General features: G+C 35.1%; 2 protein-coding genes across 2 annotated transcripts; one reads left to right on the plus strand and one right to left on the minus strand.

Annotated features, from left to right (window-relative positions):
- Positions 1-2838: 2838 nt before the first annotated feature.
- On the plus strand, positions 2839-15382 carry LOC143464750 (calcium uniporter protein, mitochondrial-like). Its single transcript, XM_076962710.1, has 8 exons — positions 2839-3082; positions 7927-7981; positions 8193-8363; positions 8547-8651; positions 11902-12062; positions 12352-12555; positions 13065-13150; positions 14101-15382. Exons 1-8 carry the CDS (start codon positions 2912-2914, stop codon positions 14228-14230), a joined length of 1083 nt encoding a protein of 360 aa, XP_076818825.1. The 5' UTR covers positions 2839-2911; the 3' UTR covers positions 14231-15382.
- A 515-nt stretch (positions 15383-15897) lies between these two features.
- On the minus strand, positions 15898-21160 carry LOC143464749 (vitamin D 25-hydroxylase-like). Its single transcript, XM_076962709.1, has 13 exons — positions 20749-21160; positions 19997-20162; positions 19810-19916; positions 19651-19713; positions 19242-19379; positions 18874-18954; positions 18413-18545; positions 17846-17961; positions 17606-17686; positions 17251-17352; positions 16631-16772; positions 16415-16541; positions 15898-16298 (listed from the first exon to the last, which is right to left on the minus strand). Exons 1-13 carry the CDS (start codon positions 20947-20949, stop codon positions 16187-16189), a joined length of 1569 nt encoding a protein of 522 aa, XP_076818824.1. The 5' UTR covers positions 20950-21160; the 3' UTR covers positions 15898-16186.
- Positions 21161-21786: the final 626 nt, after the last annotated feature.

A 21786-nucleotide genomic window follows, 5' to 3' on the forward strand; every position in this document is an offset into this window, starting at 1 on the left:
TGTACGCAACCATGCGTGACGCGGGCGACAAAAAACATTTCTTTTCATGAAAGAGAAACAAATAAGGATTAGGTAGCTTCCCATCATGATTTTTATATCGTTGGTTTGTCATAGACTACTATAAGAAGCAAAGTTCATAGCTTCCTGTGTGTTTTCACGCACTTCTATTATGACAAACGCCGCTTTTCACGCCCGTCTCCCCTAACAATTCAAGCGTGACGGATCTTAACCAATCGCGGTTGCGTTCAGCCCATCTGATAGTACAATAGTCTATTGTTAAATTATTCTACGATATGGCCATGACCGCCACAAATCGATGTTGATAGGTAAGAAAACTCTGCGCCGTTAGTGTGCCGTAATTTGACATTTGGCGACTTCTTTTCATCAAAGATAAGCTTTTCGTGCTATTAGCCTAGGCTTGTCTAGTCAACAACAATTAATGCCAAGCTTAATGTACAGTACAGTAGGGCCTAGCCTATCAAAGTACAACTGTATAGGCTATGGGCTTGCTAGCCTACTATCGTATCGTTTGTTTTTGGTCGTTTTGCTGTCAGTCTGTCCGTTCCGCACTCCGCTGCATATAGCCTAGAACCCTAGAATCTGGGCTACTAGTTTTCTTCTAGGACTTCAGGATGGTGGGCCTATAGCGAAACTACTTCCAAACGTCATGTAGCGTAGGCTACCGGCATATAGGCCTATTGAAGTTGTCCAAGTGTATAGTCTATAGCCTTCGTTGATTTCCTTGACATTGCGGTTATAGTTACCAAAGAGCAAAAGAAAAGTGCATAGGCATATACAGCTCTAGCGTATCCCGCATTCTGGTCACACGTTAATCGCTACGATTGAGCACATGCAAACAACTCCCGGATTTTCTGAAAATTATGCGAATGCTGGATAGCCTACTGTGCCTGAAACTTTGCGTGTATACAACTGCAGATGAAACCAAAATTAGCTTTTAAGCGTTGCTTTTAATCCTGTATAGAAAGCTTGCCTTTCAGGTATAGCTAGTCACAGCAAATTTTGCGGTTTTACACACGCACTTTCTTGTCAAAAATTGCCGTAGTTTGCAGTCAAGAGAGAGGCAGGAGCTAATAATTACGCCAGTAGCATAACAATATTTGCTCCTTCACCACACCTGAGATCTATCATACAAACTTTCCTTGTATACAGACTTTCAATACTAGGTTGGCTATACTTTTCACTCTGCAAGCTTTGTAAATGCGATCCATGATATTTGGTGGCCGTCATTACAGTATAGACCAGGGGTGAGCAAACTTGTCCAAGGAAAGAGTCACTTGTGGAAAACTATAAACAGTAGCAAGCCGCAAAATCAGTAGTGTCAATACAAATTCGGTAAACAATGCATGGATAAAGAACAATAATGGACACTACTATTCAGCTAGAAAAGCCACAAAAAACATGTCGGCGACCCGCAGTTTGCCACCTTTGGTGTAGACCAGGGGTTCCCAACCTTTTTATGTTCTTCTACCACTTAGCCACCACGTATTGTCAACACGTACCACTATTTGCAAAAATGTAATATATATATATAATATACAAAAATGTAATGCTGTTCAGGATTCAGCCACTACACGTCGGAAAACCAACATCAGAATAAACGCAATTCTGCAATTGCACAGACCACATTGCACACGTAATAGTTTCGTCACAGACACCATTCACATTGCACACATAATAGTTTCGTCACGGACACCATTAAGTTCGCACAGCAGCATTGTATTAATAACAATGACAGCAGGGAGCAAGATCGACAAAAGTAGCTTACTGAGTGCAGAGAATTTAGTACGGAATGAAATAAAAGTGTTGTTCGCATATTTTAGCAACTCAAAATTAAATTGTTATAATGTACTACTATATATCGCATGCAACGGAGAGCTGCTCGCGTACCACCTGAAAAGCTCCCGCGCACCACTAGTGGTACGCGTACCACCGGTTGGGAACCCCTGGTGTAGACTGTAGACCCTTTCCAATTTACTGTTTGGGTGGTAAGATTTTTTAGATCAACAATGCTTAACAATGGAAAATGTCAACCCACTATTTTTAAATGAAAAGTGGTTTTGTCATTGGATTGTGAAGAGTTTGCTCAGGTGAGTTGCATATGAATTTCTTTACATGATAAACTAAACTTTTGAAAATATGTTTCCTAGTTCTTGTTTTAAAGTAGTTTTAATCGTGTAAAGGAATACATATGCAACTCACCTGAGCGAAATTTTTACAATCCAATGCTCAGAACGTTTGTAATTTAGAAAAGAATAAAAGTGGGTTGACAACAATGTTCCCTCTAAGCTGCGCGCGTGCGCAAATGCGCACTGCTGTCACGGTCTACGCGCACAGAAACTCTGTGTTGCGCACAAGAAAAAAATCCAACCTGAATTGAAAATAAAATAAAGGCATAATAATGGCCACAGTGCGCACTGCGCACGTCTGATGTTGCTCACAGTGGACCAAGGGACCGCTCAGGGAGTTAGTGTGTTTGCTCATACTCGTGAAAAATTAGAGGGAACATTGGTTGACAATTTCCATTGTTAAGTATATGCGATTGACAAAATCGTGCCACCCAAAAAAACGGCGGCGGTAACTTCGAAAGGATCTATTGAATTGTGAAGTTATTATTGATCCGATTGGAAACTTTGCTAAGTGGGCGGGGGATTAAAATTATTTGCTCGTATAATGGTTCTTTTTTCATCCTGTTGCTCAGGGGATTTCTCATCCAGAGACAGTTAACTTTCTAATCAGGGGTATTGAGTTGCAAATTATGGAATGGTATTGTACAAACCAAAATATTGTTTTGTAATCAAATTTTATTTTCACAGTTCACCCACTACTAGCTTAAGTTTGATAGACACCTACCCAAAAGGTTTTTTTATAGTTTTTAAAATAACAAGAGACAATGCGTAAAAACCTTTCAAGACTTCTGTTATCGCAATTTGACAAATTATCCCATCATGGTACCAAGTCAGAACTGTTGCGGTCTTTTGGGCTTGTTCAAATACCTTTGCTCACTTCCAAAGCAAGTTATACTGGAATATCCAAAAATTTTATACATTCTTCAAATATGCAGGTAACTAGGATCAGATTGATAAAAATTTTGTGTATTTTAAATTTTTCTTGATGCTTGCTTGCTTGATACAGTATCACAAAATTTCTAATCTTTGAAATTTGAAGTAACTTGACAAAATAGAATACTGTTATATATATACAGTCGGATCCGCTTAATTCGGACACCGGATAACCCGGACAACCGCTTTATTCGGCCAAAATGCTCGGGAACGGAACAAAAGTAAAAATTGAACGTAAAAAACTCCCGTTAATTCGGACAATTCTCTGCTTAATTCGGACACAGGTTCGCAATTCCTATCGTTACATCGTTAGGTTATGAAACAATAAACAGTACTTGGTTGGTTATTAACACAAGATGCAGTTGCATTATGAGTGATTATGGTGAAACAAGGACGATTGATGCGGTAACAATCGACAATAAACTCATATAAGGCCGTGCCAGCTTCATAGTCGCTTTTACTTCGGTACCATTGCGACCATCTTGTAGAACAGAATGGTACAGAAAAGTTTAGAACAAAAAGTGAAATTGCTCACTAAAGTAAACGAAGAAAAAAATAAAGACGCTTCCTTGACAGTTCGGCAGTTAGCTGCGTTGGTGAGGATATCAAAAGGTACTTTGCAAGATTGGCAGAAAAATTATGCAAATCTGCGTGAACAACGTGAAGAGACTATGCTTCGTGGACGAGGTTTAAATTAAAGAGGAAGCGGCTCGGAATGTGCGTTTTATGCGTACTCATTTACTCGTACTCTTGTGCGTTTTATGCGATCAGTGCCAATTACTGCAGTATAGCGGAGGTGCAATTCATTTATTACGCAACAGTACAGTATTTTAAATGCGTTGTTTGCCTTTACGCATGACCATGAAACAATTTGAACAATCGATTTTCCGCTTAATTCGGACAAAGCCGTTTCTCCGCTTAATTCGGCCAAAAGTGAGCGGAACCAAAGTGTCCGAATTAAGCGGAGTCGACTGTATATATATACAGTCGAAATCGGTTAATCGCATAGTCAATTTGCCAAGCTTTTTTATGCAATTAACCGATGTATGCGCTTCCTACATTTTCTCCGCTATTCTCTTTTAAACACCAGCGCACGCATTCTTGCTCCTCCGCCGATTTTTGGAATGACACAATGCATTATGACGCAACAAGTGAGCTTCCTTCTTTTCGATTTCGACACAAAAACTTTCGATTTCGACAGACATAAATCTTTTCGCTTTGCTGGCTTACTATTTCCTGGCATTTTATATCGTATACGTAGGCTACAGTACAGTACAGGTATTCTATGTTTCTGCAGTGGTTTGCGCTTTGCGACATAACAATTCTTAAATAAAAATTAGTCTTGTTGTTCTATTGTGATGTAACGATCCGTAACAATCCTTAAATGAAACGTAGTTTTGTGGTTCATAATCATTGTAGAGAGGCCTTTTTTCGTGAAGTTTTACTTTATTGTTCAAATCATTTACGTGCTACTGTCTCTATAGCCTTCAGTCTTGTGGTGAATTTAATCACAGCTGTCTTTAATTCACAACTGCTGTCTGCAGTGTCTTGTCGTGTATTTAATCGCTGCGAGTTATGGGAGATCTTGCGATGATTTTTGTTTATTGGTGAGGATAATCTTCAGCAACTTAACACTTCATCAAAGGAAATATCTGGTTAAGTGGTACAAGTCTACAAATCAATCAAGAATTCCTATTCGATTAACCGATTTATACGATTAACCCTTCTGCGATTAACCGTTGGATTTTCTTCACAAGTGAATGGGAATGGTTTGGGATTATGCAATGCTATGCTATAAAGCGATTTATGCCTTTAACCGATATGTGATTAACCGATTTCGACTGTAGTTAATACACAAAATTAGTTATTGTTTTATTAGGTTATGCAATTACCACTTAAGTATGCTCGTTTTTTATGAGAAACTTTTGGTTGAAGCCTCTAGTCACATTTGGCATTTAGTTTCTTAATTTTTGTGGTAAAAACTTCTTGCAGAGTTCTTGGATTTTTCAAGACATGCATCTTTATAATGTATATAACTATATATCATATTTTATAAATTATATATCAGTATTAAGTAGTACAGGGATTAAGTGTGGTAATATATCACTTTGTTGAGGTATTTTTTCTTATATATAATTGGACAATTTAAATTGATTTTCTTTTTTAAAATATGTTAAATTGGAAAATGTAGACATCTTTATGTTATTTTTTAATCTTATCTGTCTTTCATTTGATGTTTTGTTTACAAAGTCATAGTGGACAATGGGCATTAGTCCGTCTGTAATTATTTACCAAATATATATATATACTGTATAACTTAAACTTTAAAAGTTTGTTTCAATCATAATAAATACACAGGTCAACAAAATTTTACTTTTTTTAAATGAGAACCCAAGTATATTATTTGAGATGTATTTTTTGCTCTGATTCCGAATCTGCCTTTAGTTTTTCTTTAGCTCATCACATTTTGAAGATATCGTTGAATCCGTGTTTTCAGAAAAAAGCTTTAAAACCAATACACAGCTATGATACTTCGCACTTGAACATGTTTAGCATATGACTTTCTTTTGTACACATGAGACATGACTGGGTTCATCAGGATATAACATCCAGCAGTAGTCCTCCATCATTCTCTCATTCCAAAAACCTTGGTAACGAGTTGAATGTCCTGGTGAAATCGTTCACCTTGTTCGTCACTAACTGCACTGATGTTTTCTGGAAAGAAGTTCAAGTGGGATTGCAGAAAATGCACTTTGAAGGACATGTGGCAACCCATTTTTCTGCAAGCCTTAGCCATCGCATTTCCTAAAAAGTTAGCACAGAACCACTTGAATGTCTGCCTAGCATAAAATTCCAATTTCGACAATGATTTTTCAAAATGTGGATCCTTTGGCACTTCTCTAATATGAGGGCCCACGAAGGTTCCTTCTTTTAGTTTTGCTTGGCTTATGCTAGGAAACTTTTTGCAGAGAAATGCGAACCAATTAGAATTGCACTTTCCCATTGCTTTAACAAAATTCTTCATCAAACCCAGCTTGATATGAAGAGGTGGCAAGACAATTTTCTGAGGATCTACTAGAGCAAGGGTGGGCAAACTTTTTGTACTGAGGGCCACATTTGAAAAAATGTTGCAGCTGGGGGGCCGCACACTCTCATTACGAAGTAGGAAAATTTACCCGGTGTAACAATGAAATAACAATGAAAAGCTATTTGGAGGAAAGTAAAAGTACTGGTAGGCCTACGGTAGCCGCTACCGTATTTGTATTTTATGATCAAACAATTGAATCAAACAATGCGTGAGAAGTGTACGGCTAGTTGCTGAGAGCATGTTGCAATACATGCGCGACTGACGTGTGTGTGTTTACGCACTGAAAGTGAAGAGAAAAACACACTCGTAAAGGGAATAATATTTTGTCATGTATGTAACCTGTTTAATTAAAACAATAAGTGATGAGTAGGAGCTTCTGCAAGTGCCGGCGGGCCGTAGTTTTCCCACCCCTGTACTAGAGGAACGTTTTCGATGTTAGCCACTCCAGTTAAGTACGGTTCTCTTACAGGCCAGTCTCTTCTGATATAATGTTCTTTGTTGCACGGCTCTTCCACAAACACAGGAAACAGCAGTGTTTCGTGAATCCTCTCTGCATTCCCATCAACATGCCAATGACTTTGAGGTCTCCGCAAATACTCCATTTGTAAACATTGTACTGAATAGCTTCCAGAAGGACTTCGATGCTTCCATAACATTCTTTCAGATGAACAGAATGTGCTGTAGGAATAGACGGTTTTATATTTCCATTGTGCAACAACACAGCTTTCAAACTTCTCTTCGAAGAGTCAATGAAAAGTTGCCACTCATCAACAATGTGTGCTTCACCCAATTTTTGAAACAAGTCATTAAAGTTGTGGCAGTAACAAAAGTCTACTGTGCATGCTGTCGACCAGGTCCAAGTTTCTTTATCATCTTCATCAACTTCATCAGGAACAGATTCAAGACCTCCTTGAGGAGGAAGCAGAACAGGAAGTGAAGCATCATGTGGTAAAGGTCTCCTCGTTGAATCTAAGTTGAGCATTGGGATATGCACTTTTACTTTTAGTTTTAGATTCTTTTACTTTTAGAAAACCCTCTTACATTGACAAGGTTAAAATAGCAGTCCTGAATGTGGTTTTTGATTCTCACCATATGTGAATAGCAATGATGTTCGTTTGTGTAGCCAATTGCCCAATTGTGTAAACCAGTTAAACAAGCTGTACATATTTGATGTGGTTCCCACTTTTTGTCTTGGTGTTCTAATGGGCAGCCAAAGTACAATTTGTACATCTTTTTGATATCTGAAGTGATACTTCGTTGCTTGCCTTTGATTGTGAAACTGCCACAAATATAACAAAACAGATCGAGATTGTTCTTGCACTTTCTTGACATAACAAAGGCAGAATAGCATTCAATCAAAATATGGCACAAATAAATCTATTGAACAGTATACGTTACTACAATATTGATTAAAATCTGCCATTAACAAACATTGTGAAAACCAAACAGTTTATTTCAAATTTTCTGCTGCAGTGCTATAAGCATTATCTACATTTGGAATTTACTGCTCAATATACCACTTATTTTGCAAAAGGTTGGCAAAAGATTCTCCCTATAATAGGCTATTATAGGATAACAACTAAACATTTAAAATGCAAATATCTCAACAACCTTGATGTGCTAGAAACAAAATAAGGGCATTTTCGGAATCAGCGTCAAGAATCAATCAAGAATCACCTAATCGCATCTCCGTTTAAAATTGGTTGTTGACCAGTGATATTTTTGTTGTATAATATTAATTGATATGCATTTTTGCAGAGAAAGCGCATCACCTGTTTTCAAAGGAAGTATGGAACAGAAGCAATTTCATTTGGTAAAACAAGTTGCTTGGTTGTTACAATAAAAGTCACTTGTTTTCTTGTTAGTGTTAATGCTTAAATTTTGATGAATTCTTCTTATTCTTGGTGATTTTATATTCGGAGGTCAAGCCAAAAACGTCACCGTCTGGCTTGTCTGCTATTTTAATTAGGATAAGTATATATTTGTGTACAAAATTTTTTAGTTATGGTAATTAATGATTTCAGAAATGAAGCTATTTTATCGAAATGGCATGCCTGTGATAAATGTGCCTCTTCCTTCACGTCAAGAAACATGTAGCTTTACGTTGCGACCTGTTTCTTCAACTGTGGGTGATTTTATACAAAATGTCAAAGATGAAGATAAAGGCATTGACCAAATTCATGTCTATTCTTCTGGTATGTAAATAAATTATATACATTTTACACATTAACAAACTTATCGGGTTTTTATTTACTTTTATTAGATTAGAATTAGGTCACTATCCACAGACTTTATTGAATTGGACTACCATTTGAGTTCAGAATATTCATGTAGCACAAATTTTAATATATATTTATAATATAATTGTTTATAAACAGATGGAAGCAGAGTGGCTGCAAGTACGCAAGTTGAATATTTGCTAAGGGATCGATTTATTCTCAAAATCAATGATAAATTATATGATGTTGATCCACCACAACCTGGTTTGTACAAGCCTTGTAACTTTTTTATATTCAGAAAATCCCTTTCTGAGTGCATATTTTATCCACTTTTTTGAGATTGTATGATTCTGCAAATAGATTGTCTGCTGTGTTGCAAATTATTTTAACCGGTATAACACCATGCATAACTGCACATCATCTACTGGTATGTAATCAATGCTGATTCAATTGGTGGCATGCTTCCAATCCAATTGGCTCATGTCTTTTGAACTGATAGTAAAGTGGCCTGTAAAAACCCTAGAGAGAAAGAAAGGGATACCAGTTTTAATACTGGTGCCCTTTCTTTCTCTCTGCAGTGTTAGGTCATAATAAATATTATACCGCGATGAGACGATACAAATTTGCATGGATTCGCCATATAGCGACCTATTCGAGATTCCAACAAACACAAATACTGATCCTGGTAAATTTGGATATATCATTGCAAGTACAATTGTACTCTTACTGAGTACAAAATAACTCTTACTGATTGTCACTTTACAAAGTAAAGTCATCTTTCATGTGCTAGTAAAAATAGTTTTCTAAATAGAACAAATATTATATAATTATTAGGACCCGCAAAAGTCAATAAAGTCAAAAATTTTTAACGACCTCGTCTGACCACGAATCAAAGAATAAAGTTGTTTTCAGCACCTAGGGGATTGTTTCTAAGAAGTTTATAGGTCAAAATAAAGTCAAAATTTTCAATAAAGTAAAAATTTGTCAAAATATGGCTTTTTACAAAGTTTTTGTGTTTCTTGAGAGTAATTCTTGTAAAAATCCTCGTGGAAGCATTGTAAATCAGGAACTGCGACACAATTTAACCATAAAAACCCTTAAAAGCAGGAAATAAGTCACAATGCCCACTTGGATCAGCAGTAACTTTTATCGCAAATTGTCCATTGTTTATTCATTGTTACGTATTTAAATAATTCTTATAAAACACTTCCTCTTCATAAACGTGGTATTTTCGAAGATTAACAGTTTGGATTTTAGGAATAGCCTACTGACATTCTGTAATACAAAAATGCCTAAGCAAGCTAAATCGTCTTCAGCAAAAGTTAGACAGATTTGTCGAGATTTTTCTGATGAATTTAATGCAACTCCCGGGGGTGATTTAAGGTGCAATTTTTGCGAGGTTATAGTGAAGTGCGATAAAAAGTATTTTGTTGAAAGCCACAGGAAAAGTAAACGCCATCAAGCTGGATTGAAGCAACAACAAGCATTCCCTGTTTAATTTGCTGTTTATTAGAATTTACCATGCGGAGAAAATCGAGGCAAAGTGCCCTTTTCACAAGAACAAAATAACACAAGCTACCTAAATCTATCGCCAAAAAACACGACACACTTTTTATAATCCATAAAACACCTTGACTTTTCGACAAAATATTACGTTTTGGTCTGAAATCGACAAAATATTATGTTTGGGTAACTGGAGGAAGAACTGTGGCCTCTACAAATAAGCAATTTCGTTAGGTCAAAATAAAGTCAAAATTTGATAAACATAAAGTCAAAAAAAAATTTTTTTAGGTCAAAATAAAAATGGCCCTAATAATTATGTATCTAATGTTGCAACTCAAAACTGGTAAAATATGTTCCTTAGATTCTCAATAAATAATAAATAAATAAAATGAATAAATCTTGAAAATTGTCCGTATCAAGTTGCTTGATATTCATGCTTTTAGGAACCAGAAAAATTGTAGTGTATGCAAATCCTTAATACATTGCCATAAAACTATGCTTAGTTATTTGTAAGAATTTATGCACCTGTTTACGTGTCTATTCTATTTATTTGGTAAAACCACTGCTGATTACACACTCATGTTGATAACATTGCAATTTCTTGGTATCCATTATGAGAAAATATTTTGAAACCTTGTTTTTACATATCACAATCAATTTCTTGCATTGCCTGTCAATACCAATTTTAGCTTTCCACTACTTTATGATAAAAAATATTTTATCATGTTGTCCATGAGAATCAATGAGATTTTTTTTGAAATCATGCGTAACACCTCAGTAGGTTTGTCAAAGATTTTGTTGCATAGTTCAGATTGTTTTAAGTTATATGAAACAGTTTTATTTTCCTTTTTTTTCTATTAGCAGTTGACTGATTGTTATTTTCCTCTTTTTCTAATTGCAGTTGATTTGATTACAACTCCCATTGAAACTTTTTATAAATGTTATTTTATTTTTCTCCTCTTGTTTTAAAACTTGGATTTATGCCATGTCAAGAATAAGTGAATTGGCACCACATGACAAAATTCAAAACCAGAATTTAGTTATAATTATTGTTGTTCACTGCTGCCTCAGGTAGTCTCACTAATCATGCCTAATCGTTCTGCAACTGACAATTGGATATAGTGTATACTGTATACCTTGTGAATAATTGATGGTAAGTGGTGAAAGCATTTAATTTAGGATCAAGGGTTTGTGTTTGGTTGTATGACATCACTAAATAAGAAAAGCTACATTTCCTGCTTATTGAATAACCTTTCAATATCCAGAAATATGTTTTGCCTTTGCCATTACCGTGTATACTTGGACATTTCTTTTAGATGAAGGCTAAAAGATAATCACATGCTTATAGCTGTATTATATGTACTGTTTCTGGTATATTATATGAATGTATATACTCAATATGTACCGGGACTAGGTTGTCTGTCAATCTTTGATTAAGATATCTATTATGTAGTTCTCTGTGTATCAGTGGTTAAGCAGTAAAAATTGTTTAATTTTTGAGTTGCAAGTGATTTTCAAGCCAATAATTAATGTATCCATTAGATAATAATCACAAAATAAATGTACTTCCACAGCCCGATTTGAAGTTTTCCTAATCATTTTCTGAGCTTGTTTATTATAACTGTTTTTTTCTTTCTTTCAACTCAGTTTGTTTCAAGGTATTCTGTTTATGAAAATTGTTGAATTGACATCAGCCAATTAAAAATTTAGTGATTGTACACTCAAATGCTAAATCTAATTGCTCGCCATATTGTATATTAAAAATTGAAAAAGCAGGAAGCTGCAATACTACTGTATTCACAAACAGAATGTGGAACTCCATAATGGAAATTTGATCATTAGATTTTTTTAGTTGTGATATTACGGTTACAGCTTATGTTTTGTTGGTTCATTCGAAATCAAGTAAATAACAGCAGTATTTGCACTCAATGAACCTGTTGCTTTTACATTTTTGAGCTACATACATTTTATGAGCTTTCTGATGGTTTTGTTTATCTATTTTTACAAACAGAACAAGTGTCTTCGGAAAGTGCCACTACCCTAGATAACACCAAAATTTTAATTGCTCAACTTTACAATCAACTTCACATTGATCAGCATCAGCTGGCAAGAGAGCAGGAGCTTATATCCAGGCTGGAGAACCTAAAGTCGGAGGTGAAGCCTCTATCGCAGGTATTGTTGTCAGTTTCATTGCAATAAAATCAACAATATATTGGAGTTTTGTAGAGTTAAATCTTCCTGTAATCGAATTGTGCACTGAATTGTGGTTTTCTCAGTTCACAATATTAATCTATTGCTGTATTTATATAAAGTCGTCAGAACTTGAATATAATCACACTTTTGTGATGAGATAATTAATTTTGATAGTATTGTAGTAGCGGTCATGTAAGAGGCATCTAGGTTTACCCTCCTGAAAAGTAGAATTTAAACAAATATCATATATCTGCTAATTCATTTGAAGTTAAAAAGAAGCTTAGCAGACAGCGCAGCAAGCAGGACAAAGTATCTGATGTGGGGTGGACTTGCTTTCATGGGCACACAGTTTGGCTTACTGGCACGACTAACTTGGTGGGAGTATTCGTGGGATATCATGGAACCGGTCACTTACTTCATTACATATGGCACCGCCATCATTATGTATGGCTATTTTCTCCTTACCCAGCAGGTAAAGCTTCCTGTTGTAGTGGTAATTTTTTCTTCCATTTTCACACCACGTTTTCACTAACAATAACTTTGGTGTATTGCTTATTTTTTTGGTATCATGCTTACTGGAAGTTTCCCAGTACTTAGCCACTTTCTGTTTTCTTACACTTGTGTCTTCTATTATTATCACACACTCGCATTTTCTGTTTTTACCTTTTTTTGATTAATTTTCGTTATTTGATTATTTGCTAAATATCTGTCTTTTTTTCAAACAAAAATTTGTTTAAAATCTTGATCCTCAATCATCCATTTATAAATTGTTAATTAACTAATCCTTTGTTTTTGTTTTTATAAATGCTGGGCAGTGTTAGCCAATGTTTCAGAGATAAATTTCCGTGTTCTGGTACTCAATTTATCCGGAAATTACATGCAGCTAATTACATTTTCAAACGTTTTTGAAAAAACTGTGGAAGTAAGAATATATATAATTACAAAGTTTATTCAGTGCCTTTACATTATCTTAATCTTAAGGAATATATATATCCTGATGCACGGGACAGGCAATTTCTTAGATTTTTTCATCGTGCTGCAAACAAGCAAGACTTCGATATTGAAAGGTATGTTATGCTCATGGGGATGGGCCAAATATTCAATAAAACAGACACTGTACTTACTAATAAAGTAATCCCAGAAATTTATCTTACGTGATTGCGTGTATATAATGCATTCATTAAATGATAGACATCTTTTTTTTTAAAAACGTTTTTGTGTATTACAATTCTAAACCCTTATTGCATAGGTTAGGTTAGGTTAGGTGTAAAGGTTAAGTAGTGATGCTGATATGTGAATGTGTGAGTACAATGTTCCATGTAAAAGAAACCAAAATTACCTTAATTGTAATGAAAAATACTGCTTAAACAGAGTGACATAATAGGGAAATTTTTGAACCGCTTTTATGAGCCAAATATGCTTCTTATACTGTAATCTGCCAGATATGATAGGAAATTGCTTATATTTCTTACAGTCCAGTATTGATGTAGTGACAAAATGTGGTTAATTTGTCAAACTCATGAGCTAGCACTTAGCAGCTTTAATATTAATTGAGTATAGTGTTGCAATATCCAAGCCATTTCTCTCCTCTTTACCACATAAGACATGTTCTGTGATAATATGTCAATATAAAATATTAATGCAAAAATAAACACTTTTGAAAGTAGAATCCCTTATTTTCTCTTATTCCAAGAACAAACATTTCATGTAGAATATTTAGATTTATCGTTTAAAACTGGAATTTATCTTTATACTATGCATTAAGTAAATTTCCATACGTATGTCAGCATGCATGGGTAATTTAAAATACCAAGAGTTTATTACCTAGGAAAAAAATGTGACAATGCTTTCATCGCACAGAGACTGTGAAAGCTATTTTCAGTTCGCTTACTATTGGTGAATAGCTGCTAAAACCAAACTATGTCAATGTCAGTTTCTTAGTTTAATAAATGCAAAATAAAGTGCGTATAATCCTTTTTGGTCATAAGTAATCCAGTAACGTTCCTTGTTGTTTCAGGTTCAACAAGCTCTGCAATGATATTGCTCAAACGGAACAGGATTTAAAACGTTTAAGAGATCCACTTCAGTTGCACCTGCCAATAGATCCGATACGAATTGAGAAAATGAAAGAAGAAAATCAACCATGATCTCCCTTAATCAATAAGCACAGATCCCAATGTTTTTAAATATGCGTAACCATGTAGACTACAAAAGCTATAGGCTGAGTAAGGAGTATGTTTGAAGTAGATTTTATCCATATTATCATTTTTTGTAATATTTCAATAATTAATACTTTAGCTGGTGATGTAAGTATTTAACTCATTTGCTGTGGTCTGATTTTTAAGAATTATTGCACTTCATTGTTGTGGTCTTTTAAAGCCAACTATTTCAAAAGGTGCACTTGAGCAGATGCACGTTGTTGCTCAGATATGTTCCTGTTCGTCAAATTTACGTGTTTAATGTTTTATGAAAACGAATTAAAACATATCGATGATGGATTTTCTGATAAAAAATTGTAAATACAATAATTGGCTTCAAATATAAATTTCAATATCTTGCCCTTGCTTTGCAAACCAGATTTGCAGTTTTCAATTTTTCTGTATAAGTTTCTGTTTCAACTTATTAAGTCGGGTGGTTTTACCTTGCTACCCACACCTTCACTATTTTCTAGGCATATTTGGTCTCGAAATAAAGTTTAGTTTGTCGTTTCGTCCCTCCAGAAACGTTAACACCTCTATATAATGGTTTTCAATAAAAAAGTTTTATTTTTGCAATGGTGTAATAGCAACAATGGTATGAATTTTGAAGAACCAGCAATGTGAAGCATTGCATATTCAATTAGCAATTTAAAAATTTTGCGGGTTTTTTCAAGCCTGCTATGTGCTAATTTATGTAAAAGATTTCATAAATAGATCATTTTTGTTGTTTAGTGCTATTTTAGTTCAAATTTATATGGTTACCTTTTTCGTTATAGTATCACTAATCAAAGATTTTGTATAAACGTTTTTGTTTTCATCCAATTATTACTCACAATGACTCGAGACGTAATTTTGTTTCTATTCTTCGAAGCGTAATAATAACGTTTGGATGTGAATTGTAATAACTGCGATTGATTTTTGGCAATTGCTTTATCGATTATTGTGTACCATGTTAAAGCTTTCATTTTAATTACTGTGTCATCGATTGCCCAATACAATAGGTACAGTTGTGGCGTATTATTCTGCAAGGGATTACGAAACTGACCTACACTGTAATAATCACATACCTGGGCAAAAAAATAAAATTGTTATTGACTATGATATGTTTTTGTAGTTTGAACAATACTATTAAACAACATGTAGGAAATTGTCTGAAAAGTTTACGTCAGCTTGCAATGCAGGGTTTGGATTATTCTGGCTTTTAGTTTAAAGTAGAAATAATCTAATTTTTGTACGTTGTTTACACTCAAGGTGACCCATATATCGCTTCAAATATCCACAGGGGATTTGTCCGCAATTACAATTTTAAGCCTCAATATCCTTGGAATACTGTATAACGAGGAAACGCATGAGCGTGGAATACCTACAGAAGCATTTCAATTACTGTGTCGTTAAAGATATTTTGTCAAATCTCTTTAATTAAAAGTTGATTGAGTTTGCTGCATTTTGAACGATAACTGGTGTTATGTCTTTTTATATATACTACTTGCATAACTGATACTTTGTTAATACCCAAATGGTACCGGCAAAAGTAGGTCACTTCTGTTTTGAAAAAAATACGTTTTTTCATAACATACAATACGTGCAAAATGCTTTCGATATGATATCAGGCTTCATTACTTTGTGAAAAAGCTTTATTTAAAATCATGTTGCAAAAACTTATAAAATATCGGTCAAATAGAGCACATGATGCATTTTTTATTTGAAAGATCATTACATACAGGCTATAAATAGTGGAGGTTTGATCATTTCCACTTTGCTCGATCCAACTGTTTTATTTGTAGCAACAGCATAGCACGTTTTCCATCGACAAGATTATGGAGTGAAATACAACAAAAAAACACAGTAAATAAATCCTGACAGGCATATAACGGGTTGAAGACTTGTTTGAAATGTTTAGGACACTCACGAGCAATTATTGTTCATCGCCTCTTGAAACTCTCTGATCGACTTTGTTCTGCTAAACCGCTCCTTGACCCTGATTTTATGGCTCGGTGCAATCAAAAATTGTCCAGATCTACAGATAATTCCAATTTATTTCGGGGAAACCTTTGTTGTAAGAAAAGTCACATGGCTGCGTGCGCTTAACCATACTCATAGTTCTAGCACGATAAACCCGCATTGTGAAATTACCTCGGACATTCCTCAGAAATTTCAACATCGTCGGGTTCAGGATAGAGATGGAATCGTTGGAGCAAAATAACCAAGAAAAAGAAATATTCTATCCACGCGAAATTTTCTCCCAAACAATGCCTCGATCCTGTAGAAGTAAAAGATTTTCATGAAAGCACGCGAGTAGTGATACTGATTATGAAGATATAAATGACTGTAATTGAACGTGTTACCAACCTAACGAAAACGTTAGTACGTTGGACGGCTTGTGAAATTTTCCTTCGTCGTCCAAGAACCTTTCAGGTCGGAAAACTTCAGGGTCTCCCCATACTTTTGGATCGTGATGCACCGCCCAGAAATTGGTCAGGACCTGAGTATTCTAAAGTGAACGAATTGACGTTATAGTTTGGTTAAGATGTTATTTTCAAATAAAATACGACATTTCTATTCGAAGTGCTGGGCTATGTGGTAAATACTGAGTCATTGTCTATTAATGTGTTCTTCTAACGCACGGTTGTAATCTACAGCTGGCAGTTTATAACCAGGAAAAAGACAAATAGCCAAAACAACAATTTCATTGACGTCGTTGGGACGAGGCCAAAACCGAGAATAACTGCTAAAACATAGGCTTATCGCAAACCACAGATGCGATTCATTACTTGAAAAGCAAAAGCCATTCCGGTAAACACATCCATGTTTTGCTTTGTTTACCATATAAAAGCAACAAGTTGCATACTGGCCCAACTCTGTGTTTGTAGTTGTGAATCATAGACAGGACAACGGACAAGGTCGCGATAAGGAACATCATAATATAAAAAGTGAGTTGCATGAAATGTTATTGTATAAAATAAACCAACCTTGGGTATGTCGTATCCCATAACTTTGGTCGCCTCCGTTGTTCGATGCGTGAGACCAAGCGGACCAGCTGGACGAATTCGAAACATTTCTTGCATGACCGCCTAAAATCAGGAATTTATTTTCACGATAGACCAAAACAAGACAATTTTGAAGTAACTATATTTGAAAAACACCCATTAAGAGCCACGATTTCGCTAAACGTATGATTATGGATTATGCTTTTTTGCAAAATAGATTAAACGATCATAAATTTCATAATTATAAGAGTTGTCAAAGTGAATTTCTGCCATCCATAGATGCTTATGGCGTTAATTATTATATTTGCGTGCAAATCCCATGTCATAAGCAACAAACCTGGGTGTAATGCATTTCATACATGTGAGAGGCTTTCGGCCTAGCATCTGGGCCAATTACTCGGTCAATTTCTCGCTGAATCTGAAATAAATACGAATCAAATTAGAACTGTAAGTATCTCATGGAATATTGTTCTTAAGAATACGCCGCGCAAAAACAAATGTCAGACCACAAAATATGTTCAGTGACTTATGGTATTATGATGTTATCAAGTTATATGGACAAAGATACCGTTCGTACCTTTCTCTGTACATGTGGTCTGTTGATGAGATATATAATCGTCCACCTAAATGTGGTCACTGTCGTGTCAGTTCCTGCTACGAATAGATCTCGCAAAAGTGCCATCAACTCGGCCTCTACATTTATAGTGACGAAATTATTATAGACGTTTAAGATGGCCCTAAATTAAAACGAGTTCTAAAATATTGCAGTCTATAAATAGAAGTTTATAGAATTTAGTAAGATTACATATAATCAAATATAGTGAAAACTTTCTTGTATTTTTATTAAACGAAACCGATGATATCATCACATTTGCGTCAAGGTGTATCTATTAAATTCGCAAAACTTTAATCTTTTAAGTTTTTAGTATTTTTTTTTAAAGAAATTTGATGTATGATGAAGCGTTCTTTAAGCCGTGAAATAAATCAACTAAAAAATCACGTCGCAATGAGGACAAGATTGACGCTACCGTGATGAATAACATTTATTTTTAATCAAGTTGCTTTTTTTCAAATTTTTAATCAATTAAACTTCAGTTGCAATTATAAATACACTTGTGAGTAAAACGGCCAGTTTTAGCCTTGCCTTTGTAAAACGAGTTCGGTTGATCTTTATTCTTTTCTATCTCCTGCAAGTAAGCGTCAACAAAATCTCGAATTTCGTAAAAATCGAATCCTTCTTTGTGTTGGTGGACGATTGGCTTAAGACTCTCAACCAGCTGGAAATTGTAAAATATGCTAGTGTTATACTTTCCAACTGGTAAATGCTTTATTCATTACATTCACAATTACTTCAATTTTATATTAAACTGCGTGTCTGAGTCAGATATCACAAGAGATATATTTTTAGCGCATTAGCGGTGACATTATTTTCAATCAGACGTGAGTTGTAACTAAGAAAAGTATTAAACGTTGGTATAATAATAGATTTACTTTTATACCAAACGTATCAAAATCCCCCCATTTAGGTTCTGTCCAAACTACTGCATAATACATGAATAGTCATGAAGCGATTCTTAGAAATTATGGATATTATTAAATTCTTACCTCGTCACAAGCCTTTCTTAAACCTTGCACGCATTTATCGAATGGTGGGAGAAAGCGCAAATACGGAGCCATTACCAGCATCTGTCAACATGAATATACAAATTACGTACTGTAAGACTGTAGCTTAATTTTCTTTTACGTTTAACCGCCTTTGATATTTAACCTCTAAAGAACATTTTAGTTATATATTATCATCGGTTCGACGGTTAAATTGTGCAAAACTACAGCTATTATGTAATATCGAACATATCAGGAGGTATAAAGATCAAAGACAGTGACCATTCACCACACTTCAAGTATGGTTTGTATTTTTTCAAAGTTCAAACAAATGCGGTTTTAAACAGCGGCAAATTAAGTTCTAAATTTACCGTAAATTTATTCGAATTGCCGTTGAACCAATCTATAACGGCTCGGGCCTTTGACAAGAAGCTATTGTCGTTGAATTCGAATCGTTCACCAAATGCAAGATTGCAAAGTATATTTGAAACCGTGTGCGTGATGATATCCTGCATAAACAACAACCATACCACGACGAATTGTTATTGGTCGTTTATAAAAAGTGATAGGTCATCCAAGAAACTATCACAGCAGTTAGCGTTAACCATTTTGTTTCAATTATAACATTTAGCTCTCCAAATGAATAGCTTTCATATGTCTACATGTATGTTCATATACGTTTAGCTAGTGTTAGTCAAGCAAAAAGCAGAATAAAGCCCGTAGTCATAGTTTTTTAACTGATATCAAGGATTGGATTAAAATAATAATATCTTTACATACCGAGAAATCGAATGGTTTCTTTCTTATCGTTTGAATATGTCTGGCCATCGCTATCATTTCATCCTAAGTTAAGGGAAAATTGTAGATAAACATGCCGTTGTAAATATATAGACTTCACAAAAAGAATAAAAAAAAATGTAGTTATTACATTGTACTTACAACCATCTTTTCTTCTAAAACTTGTTTTGAACTAAAAAATCTTCTGATGGTGGCTGCAGTAAATCTGCGGTTTTCTCTCCATCTCGGGCCATCAATGGCGAGGACTCCTATATCCATAAACTTCTTTTATAGTGTACACAGTACAGTTGCCTATAATTCTAACTCGTATAATATAATACTTTATTACCTCTGTTCCTTGTGAATGTTTCGAACATTATCGAGGTCGGTCGGCCTGAAAATATCTGTCCTTGCTTCACCAGAGTTTGCTGCAAAACTTCAAAGTCGCTAAAGACGACGGTGAATTGTCGCAGTAGTTTGATTCCCATAATAGGGCCATGCTTCCAGCTGAGTTTCTGTAAAATTGCGCCATGTGTAAGGTATCATACAAACTACACCTTAATGGCAATTGGTAAATTGCTGTAGTATATATCGCCACCATTGATTAGAATTTAGAAACGACATAAAAAGGAATTACTTGCTATGATTGACGTTCCCTTATAACGTGCTGCAGGGCACTGCATTTAAGTTGATCCGGAAATAGAAGGAAAGTTTTTGTATATTTAATCAAACGAACTTTGGTTCTCTAATTAGTAAATTGTAATGGCCCATTTGGCATCATGATCTTTCTGATTTACGTTGAATGTTCGCAAGAAAGCATCGCACCGAAACCTTTGTCGGCATAAAAAAAACGACTGTACTGTCATTTAACTCGGATTTTAAGATTTCTTAATGTGGGTGATTGGGTTTGGTCGATACAAAATTTCTCAAAACAAATAAATTTATTGTACTCGCTGTAAACTACAGTATGCTACTACAGGCTTTCGCTACAGGGCATTGAAGCAGTTTTGTAAGGTATAATTAAGTTTTACAGTTGTAGGCTGTAGTTGTTCTTTTCAAACCACGAACGAACTTTCTTACAAATGAAAATAATCCACTTACCATCAATGCAACTTCAGCCCTGTTTGTTATTTTATGAGCGATGCCAATGACAGGCAGGCCTATTGGTCCGGGTGGAAAATTCCTTGGTCTTTTCAGCCATTTATAGATCAAAATGAAGACAATGACCGAAAACGCTAAACTTCGGAAAATTAGGGTCACTATCGCCTCGTTGAAGTAGGAGGAGATATTCAGAAATTGCATAACTTTTCTTATATATGTTGATGCTGTATTGAAGAGTTCTTACTTCTTCACCATGCAATAATTGAAGGATTGTACGGTTCCCTTTGATGTCTGTTTTTTTGTTTTTCAATTTATTGCTCAAAAGGCTTTTATCAGCCTACAGTTTGCTACGTTACTGCTTAGTTCCTGTCAGCAAACCAAAAGCAAAATTAGTTCTTCGTTCTGTCATATATAAACTCTTGATCTGAGTAGTAAAATATAGTGCTGGCTTTATTTATTGCACGTTTGAGTTTGCTATAGCTCTAGGTCTTTTAGGAGATACGTTTTCCTTTGCCTGCAGGGTGTAGTACTGCTGTAAAATAGTCCATAAACAATTGACTTCAACGCTTTGACTATGTCGACAACATGTGTTTAGACAGAAGCCTCGAATCATGTCGTTTGTTTACTAGATACTGTAGTCTTTTCAGATTCGCGAAACGTTTTATAGCCGGCTGCTCGCATATACGCAACTCGTGATCGAAATTTCTTGAACTAATCCAGACATCATGCGTGACGTCAAACACTCTGTCTTGTTGATACCACAAACAGCTATAGTACTACACGCCACCACTTGATGAAGAAAATACCTTTCAAGTGGTGGAGTGCAAAAATTGTTTACTGTCAAACTCGTATCTAAATGTTTATTTAAAAGCATTTCTCCAGCTGCCTGATTAGATTATTACGACGCAATCGCCTCCTACAAAACGACCAGCTTGATTTTTCGCGTTGACAAAAGATTGGATGTGAGTTAGATATCAGATATCAAATATCAGACAGTTAATGGGGATTTTTCGGTTTGCGATTGTTGTTGGCTTGTAC

The sequence above is a fragment of the Clavelina lepadiformis genome, chromosome 7 (assembly GCF_947623445.1).
Source record: "Clavelina lepadiformis chromosome 7, kaClaLepa1.1, whole genome shotgun sequence".
NCBI classification, from domain to species: Eukaryota; Metazoa; Chordata; class Ascidiacea; order Aplousobranchia; family Clavelinidae; genus Clavelina; species Clavelina lepadiformis.